This window comes from Drosophila navojoa, chromosome X, assembly GCF_054131105.1.
Source record: "Drosophila navojoa isolate 15081-1374.11 chromosome X, UAZ_NAV_1.0, whole genome shotgun sequence".
Lineage (NCBI taxonomy): Eukaryota > Metazoa > Arthropoda > Insecta > Diptera > Drosophilidae > Drosophila > Drosophila navojoa.
This window is the reverse complement of record NC_142895.1, coordinates 24182666-24191219: the sequence shown is the minus strand read 5'-3', so window position 1 is coordinate 24191219 and position 8554 is coordinate 24182666. Positions and strand designations below refer to the sequence as shown.

The 8554-nt window shown below is 34.2% G+C and overlaps 1 protein-coding gene across 1 annotated transcript; it reads left to right on the top strand.

Annotated features, from left to right (window-relative positions):
- Positions 1-5129: 5129 nt before the first annotated feature.
- On the top strand, positions 5130-7748 carry LOC149090736 (uncharacterized). The gene is made up of 6 exons (XM_089264560.1): positions 5130-5369; positions 5434-5577; positions 5648-5725; positions 6634-6699; positions 6815-6883; positions 6953-7748. Exons 1-6 carry the CDS (start codon positions 5336-5338, stop codon positions 7585-7587), a joined length of 1026 nt encoding a protein of 341 aa, XP_089120686.1. The 5' UTR covers positions 5130-5335; the 3' UTR covers positions 7588-7748.
- The last annotated feature ends 806 nt before the right edge of the window (positions 7749-8554 follow it).

Genomic DNA, 8554 nt, shown 5'->3' with positions numbered 1-8554 from the left:
AGAGAAAAACAAAGTTTGTATGTATCAGATAAAAAATAGAATTTAATCAAATAAGAGCGATTCGAATATGGTAAGAAATATTAAATATTTGAGCAACAGAAATAAATAAAAATATTGTATCAATATTTGTTATATTCATGTTTTGCAATTGGGTTAAAATTCAAGTGATGTGTTCCACTGTGTACGCTCTTTACTCGATCATCAGTTAACCTTAATTTGCTTTTATCAAGAGTTGAATTTAATATTCACCACACTTACTTAATCCACCAGAGGCCATAACACACATATATACATGTTTATCTGTAGATATGTAGTATATATATACATGCATGAGCGACGCACTGTTAACAACGCAGCACGAATTTTGACGTCGACGCCAGCGTCTGCGTTGACGACGAAGCCGACGACAGTGTCGCGCTTATCAGCTGTTCTTTTGCTTTCATTTCTTCAAACAAAATACGCACATAGACGAGACGTGGCAAAGCAGAGGCCGCCGACCAGCCTAGCTTAGCTAGCGCAAGAGAGCGTGTATAAAGGAGGAAAACCACGTACATATGCACATACACATACACATATACATATTAACAAACGTATGTTTGTACGTACGTATGTATGTATTTATGTGTGTGCCAGGGGGAGCTACAGTGGGGCTAGTGTGGAAAGTGCGCTTGATATGGGTGTAGGGCAGCGGAGGCATAGGGGACGAGGACAAGAAGCTGACAGGCGGGAGGGGGAGGGCCAGCACAGTTGGTTTGGCTTTGCTTACGGCGGCGAGTGGTTGGGGGTTGTATGAGTGTATGTGCAAAAGTTTTCATGTGTGTGTGTGTGTGCATAAGTATATATACATATATGTATATATGTACTTGATGCACTGTGCAATATGTATTGGTAATATAAGCGTATATACGTATATATGTATGTGTATGTGTGTGCGTGAGTGTGTGGGTTTATGTGGTGTGTTTGCCACGTCCCGGCACGAGACAAGATGTTGACAACAACAATAAGAGTGCCCAACCATTGTGTGTATGTGTGCAGAAGTGGAGCGATTCATTTTAAAAAATGGAATACATACATATACATATGAATAAAGAAATATATATGTATACACATACATACATATATAGACTGCTTATATATCATCTATATATTCCCATGCATATCCATATATGTTTGTATATACATATTTATGTATGCATGTATTACTCGCTTTCTTTTGCCTCGCATCTTTTGCTTACGCTAATTTGCTTGCTTATGCTCGTGTATTTCTTTCATCTCATTTGCTTTGTTAAACTCTTTGCCCTATGCACGCGAGCGACAAACTAAAGAAATGGACGAAGCGAAGGTGAGGCAATAGCAACAGCAACAGCAACAGCCACAGCAGCAGCGACGAAGGGCTCACTAAAACTATGGGAAAAGCATCTTACATCTTACATCTTTCATCCTCTATCCTATATCTTCCATCTTCATTTTCTGCCAGACTCCCTCTCTATCCCATTCCCTCGTCGTCCCTTACTAATGCCACTGGCCTACCCCATCACAGTTTCCAGCCCAACAACAACAACAACGAGATGCACAAAGTTAAAGCTGTGTTGCTGCCTGACAATTCCAAAGTGCAATAACCGTTTGGCCTGTGCCTGGGCCTGGTTCTTAACCCATGTTAACCCCCGTGCATTTAGTTACCCAATATTTAAACTCATAGATTGCTGTTAAGCAATTGTAGTATTTCATTTAAAACATTTTCGATCTGCTATCTAGTTTTTTTTTTTTTTTTTTCATATATACCATATATTGTAATATAAACAAAAAATAAGTAGTCATAATGCAAATCATTAAATTTAAATCAAATTTGGAAATATTCATATTAATATATATATTATATATTAATATAATTATGCTGAGCGTACATTTTTTAAATTTAATGTTTTTTTATTATTATGATTATTATTTTTGTTCGATGGTAGTAATAATATAATAACGGTATAGTAAACAATTTTTCGATTTAATTATTTAAAATTTTGTCATTTATATAAATTCTGAAATTCACAAGATTAAAAACAGCTAGGCGAAATGAAATAATACTAACAGCTCTGCCAGATAATAAAATATGATCAAGCAAAAAATTGAAGTACCTTATGATTGTTAAAATATTGTAGAATAAAACTCTTCTCGGCTAAAGTATAATATCATTGAATATATAGTGAATTCCTTATTATAGTGTATTACATGTTTCATATACATATGTAAATATACATATATTAAAAACTTACCCTGACGCCAATGATGCGCGCTTCGAGCAGCTCATGTTTGCGCGGATTTAGCGACGTTTGAAAATGATCCATTTTATTCCAGTTCTCAATTTTTCGATTTATTGTTTGATTTGAAGATTTTTTTTTTCAAGTCAGTTTTTTATTTTTTACTTTGTCACTTATTAATATTCATGTTCTTTGTCATCGCCATCGCGATCTGAATTTGGCATATTAGCTGAAATTTGTATAGTTTAATATCTGATTAGTACATATAGATTGTTATTGAAACAGAAGTTATATTTTAGAGGTAAGAAAGTCAGTTGGGGTCTTATATGAAAATTATAATCAAAGATATCAAATGAAACATATTTAAAATAAAATTATTTCTAATGCAAAAATGTTAAAAATAAGAAATTAAATGTTTTAAGTCCTCGACATATTGTTTAATGCTAATATACAGAAACGAGAAATTAGTTTAATTCATATAATACCTTTTAATTATATTATACATTATTATGCTACGACTAAGAAATATATTTTATACTCATTCACGAAAGCGAAACGAGTATATTGCTTTTGTAAACTTTCTGTCTCTGCTTCTACCAGTCTGTACATATGCGTACTCGACGCTATTAAAGCAAGGAGCTTGAAATTTCGAATATACTCGTACATAGAGTATCGAGTTCTTCCCGATCCACCCACTAGGCGGATTCTAGGTATCTTACCACAGAGAGAGTGGAAATTTGAAATACATACTCGGGTTGACAATTTAAATTCAAAAAGATATGACGAATATATCAAAAGCTGTGGCAAAGCAGATTAACCTATATCTTACAAAGTTTTGGAGCTAGAAATTCAGATTATTGGTAATGCCCAACTATAATGCTCTTAATTGTTATGCTGCTTTTTTTTTTTTTTAAGTGATCAAAATTAAAGGTTTTCAAAGTTAAAATGCAATTTAATAATATTAAATTAGATCAATGAAAAATAACAATAATATATTTTGAAAAATAATTTTTAAATAGCTAAAACCAACTTTTTTAAATTTATATTTCATAACCATTTGTGTTAATTATATTAGATTAATTTATTAATTTTTTTTATCGAAAAGAGTTTTTTATACATACATATATGGGAAAAGAAAGTTTACATTAAATTACATAAAAGAGAAAAACAAACTTTCTTAATTTATAAATGCATTTTTTTTGTGTTTATTCTAGCAGAGAATTTGTGAAAAATGATAATAATTATAAAATAAATATAAATAAAGAATTGAAAAGCCAAATAAGATTTGTAAATATGCTTCAAAATATACTATAAAATTTTATTTAAAAAAAAAAAAAAAAAAACCTTCCAAACATATATACAAAAATGTAATTAAATATGATAAAGTAAATAAAAAAGAATTGGACTACTCAATATCAATATATACAAGAAAGAGTAGATTTCAAGCCAAATTCGGATTTATTTAGATAAAAAAACACGATCATGTTGTTGGCGTAGGTCACGACCACAGCCCATCACTAATTCTATTTTAGGTTATGTTTGCATACATACAAACATACGAGCGTGTATGTGTGTATATATGCATTCCTCTCAATTTATGTATGTACATATGTACATACATACATGCATACTGAATATGGAAACTAAATAAAAATCTTACGTTTTGAATGTAAAACCAAAGTCGGATTTTATCAAGATTTGCATGTTGCACAGCTGTTGCCAATTAGCAAACGGTAAATCCAATTGGGAAGCTTTTTGGAGACAGGCAATCTCGGGTTAATATTATTGCACTCCAAGGAAGTGCAAAAAATTGGTCGAATAATGTCACACAAATTCGACGAAAAGCCGGCTAAATTCCAAATCATTCATACATACAAGTGTATGTACCTTATTCTTTCTCAAAAATAACATTTATTTAACATACATTCGTGCACACACACACACACGCACAGTTGCATATGTATGTATGTACGTTGCTCGTTTTTGCTTTGCTCGCCGGTGTGTTTGGTTTTTCTTTTCGTTTTTGTTTCACTTGCCGTTTATTTGACGTATTTTTTTATTTGCAACTTTTCGTTGTAGGAATGTTGAGGGCTTTTGGAAAAATAAGTACTGCAACAAACACTTTTTTACACAAGTAGCTCTCGCTCTCTTCTTTCTTCTTAGCCGCTTTGCTTTGCGTTTTTATGTATTTTTTCTTTTCTTTTTTTGCAAACGCTGCGAGGTTAAGTTTGTCTTTTGCTTTGCAGCTGCAATCCGTTGGTGCTGGAGAGGAGGAAGCTTTTTTTTTTGGGCTAACTACAAAAACAAACAAAAAAAAAAGTATCCTATTTGCAACGTTTTGTGTTGCAGGATGCGCACACACACACACACACGCACACAGACAACAAAATGGCTTTTTGCGTTTGGTTTTTAATGTTGTTTTTGTCACAGTAAAAAAAATTTTAGCAGAAGCTACACAAACGCGTCGCGTTGCAAAAATGTGCTAAAAAATGCGCTCAGCTGTCGAAAGTGCTTAGCGATGTATTTGGAGTATCGATATATATTGTGTTGGCTCTCGCCATGTTAGCAGCTCGATACATTTTGAATTTTTAAGGCGGTTTACTCAGCTAACGAAGGCAACTTAACGAAAGATTCAAAAATGTCTACACTTGATGCCTTTCCTGCTGTCTTCGATGTTAAGTGAACAAAATCCGATATTTCATATTATCAAATATTAAATTTTTCTATTTAAAGCCAATTAAAATTGTATGAAATTATGCTGTTAAAGATAAGAGAGAGAGATTATTCTGATGTTTTTGTATAAATGAATATTTAATACATAATACACATGAAAACGTAAATTATTCCTATATTTATATATGGCTGTTTAAGATCTTTACATCTGCTTAGCAATTCCTAATTTTGTTGTCTGACAACTGAAACGAACGGTCATTTTCATTTTATTTAACAGAGCAGGCTTTCATTTTACAGTCAAATCGATAGTTATCGTAGTCGACGTACTTCGAGCTTTCCTCATTTGCTTCCCTGACTTCAACCGCTATTCATCTGTACGAGCTGTAAAAAATTGAGAACAAAAATTAAATATGGAGCGGAATAATTTTAATTTTCCTGAATCCGGTTGGCTACTCAACGCATTAATTAATAAAGAATGGTAGCTATAACTATAATTATAACATTGCAGAATCCAACGAGCGTTCGAATACTAACGAAAACGCTGCCCCGGAGCCGCCGAATAACGAAGCAACTTTGGCCGAAGGCGCCATTTCGAATGTGTCGAATGGCGAAAATGCGGCAGCTAATAATGGCAGCGTGGCTAACGGTAACCGTAAGTAAAATTTCTAAGAATTTTCTAGTTGTGCATAAATATTTACTTATATACAAATGTATATGCACAGATGCAACTGGGGAACAGGAGAACAATCCCTTCCAAATTCGTATCGAAGGAGACTACTCAATTGAACACATTTATCGTAGTAAGTGCAATATTTTATATTTTTATGCTCATATACGAAAGTGACTATACATATATTTTATTATATTGGTTTTGTGCAATATCCTTGAAATCTTGAACACATACTCGTGCATATATTCGATTCGTAAAGTGTTAAAATTTTTCTGATCCGCCCCCTAGGGGCGTGGTAAATCGGAAAATGCATTTTCCGATGTGTCAGAAATCATTAGTTGAAGAGCTAGAATGATAAAATTCGAAATGTAGATTGACCACGCAATATCGCGAACTATGATGGATATATCCACGCCCATCGGGGACGTGGCAAATCGGATTAAACTGTATCTGCTAGAGTTTTTAAGCTATAACCTTAAAATTTTGCACGTGAGCTAATGTTATTCTATTAAGATTCATGAAAAATTATATGTCTACATATCGGACCTGAAGATATAGTGATTTTTCAAATTCTGCTATGTTTTGGACACCATTGATGCTAGAAACCTCAAATTTGGTATATGTATAAACTCGGGCTGACCTCCCAAGACGAAAAAGCGTTGGCGGATATATGTATGTCCGCCCATAGGGTTATTATAGCTAGAATCTTCAAATTTAAATAGTTAAGTTATTAGTAACCTCCTCTATCAAATCACCAAGAAAATATTGTCACGCCTCTTTAGGGGCGTAAGCATCGAAATTTAGCAGTCAGGCTATCGTTAGCTTGCTCTATGAACTGGCCAAAAAAAAGGAACTGTCTACGCCCAGTAGGGGCGTGGCAATGAATTTTCTACAGTACTAGAGCAAAACATAGCTACTGATTTGCTGATCGGAATGTGAATGAGAATTCCGTAGTCGGTAACGTCCGCCTTGTTTATATATATATAATTAATATACATATGTATGTGCATATATTTTAATTATATACATATATTTTAGATAGCGAAGATGATCCGTTTATTTTTCTGGGAGATTCGGCTTCAGAGGATGGAGAATTGAATGACGGTAAGTATATAGTATATAAATATTCATTCAAATTGTCCGTATAAATTTTGTTGAGCCGGAATAGTATTTTAATGAGTGCAAATGAATATAAATCGAATTCGTTGGTTCTTTCTAGTCATAATTGTCAGCACCACAATGAATCTGGTGCGTGGGTCTTCAGGAAACCAGGGTCACGCTCAAAATTGTTAGTATAAACGATCTATATCTAGGTATATATATATCTATATCTATCTAAATGTTACTCATTTACTAGTTATCGATGTGATGTTCATGTCGGATAGCGAGACCGACGATGACGACGTTGGCTCCCAAAGCTCCAGGAACTCTGAGGCTTCGGGCCAAGCTTCAAACGGTGCTCAAGTTCCAGTCCGTGGCCAATCTCCGTTCGTTGGCCAATCTCCGTTCCGTGGCCAATCTCCGTTCGTTGGCCAATCTCCGATCCATGGCCAATCTCCGATCCATGGCCAGTCTCCGATCCGTGGTGAACCGGCCGTCCGTGCCCAATCTCCAGTCCGTGGCCAATCTCCAGTCCGTGGCCAATCCCCAATCGGTGATCAACCTCCGATTAATGGTCAATCCCCAATCCGTGGCCAATCTCTAAACCGTGATCAACCACCGATCCTTCCGGAAATACAAGTTGACTTGACTTGGAGTCCGCCGCCAGCTGAGAGCAGCCAGACACCAAGCAACAACAACAACGCTGACGTGGATAGCAACTACAAGTGTCCCATTTGCCTCGAGGGTATTCTTGAAATGGAGCCGGTTTCCACAAAATGTGGCCATGTGTTCTGCAGCAACTGCATCAGGACGGCCCTTGTCAACCGCCGCAGGTGCCCAATGTGCAACAAGCCAGTATTGATGTCGGATGTGATCCGCCTTTATATCTAACTGAAGTCTATCTTTGTATTTGTAATAACGAATTTCATATCAAGTGCTGACTTTAATTAACTCACATTGGGATTTAGTCAGTTCATATATTATTAAGTTGATATATAAGCTGATCAAAACTCAGAGTAAATTAAAGTTAGTATTTGATATGAGACTAAGAATTGAAGATGGGAACATTAAAGAATATCGAAATTTCGATACAATCAATTCAATGCTTAATTGTTCTATTAGTGCATGTATTTTGTAGGTATACTTCTTTCCTTGAATTCAAATTATAATTTGAATCAGGTACCTGCGCGCTACTACTCGAATAGGTTAATAACGAGAACATGGCGGCTATGTTAACAGAGCAAACACCATTACGATTCACGGAACTGTTATTTGCATAGCCAACTGAGCAGTATTTAACAGCTCGAGCGAGTGCTGGAGCGGAGCGTGTGATTATTTACGTATACAAGTGCGGCTTTCCCGGCATGTGACCATTTATTTGTGCTAACATGTTTTCAAAAGCAGCCCATAGCAGAATACAAGATATTTTCCAGAGCTGACTAACGAGCTCGAACTTGTGATGTTGCTTTTAAAAGAAGCGTAAGGAATTCCAATTCCACAAATAATTCAATAAAAACCGCTTTATTTTATTAATCATGTTTTTTTTTTTTTAATAACTCATCGTTTTTTTTTGTATTTATTTACAATTTTTATTTTTATTTTTCTCCTATTTTTTTTAAATTTGTATATGTATTACTTAATTTAATCTTTTTTCTTTAAATTATTAAACATTTTTCAATTTTTTTTGTATTTTGTTTATATCATAATATTATTTCTACTTGGCATTTTAGATATTCCATTTAATTTTAGTTGTAATTTATTAAATAAAATGTACATAACAAATTTTTTAAGTGGAGTTTAAGAATATAAATTACACAATGCTAGTAAATATAATAAAAAATATAATAAAAAAAAAGTA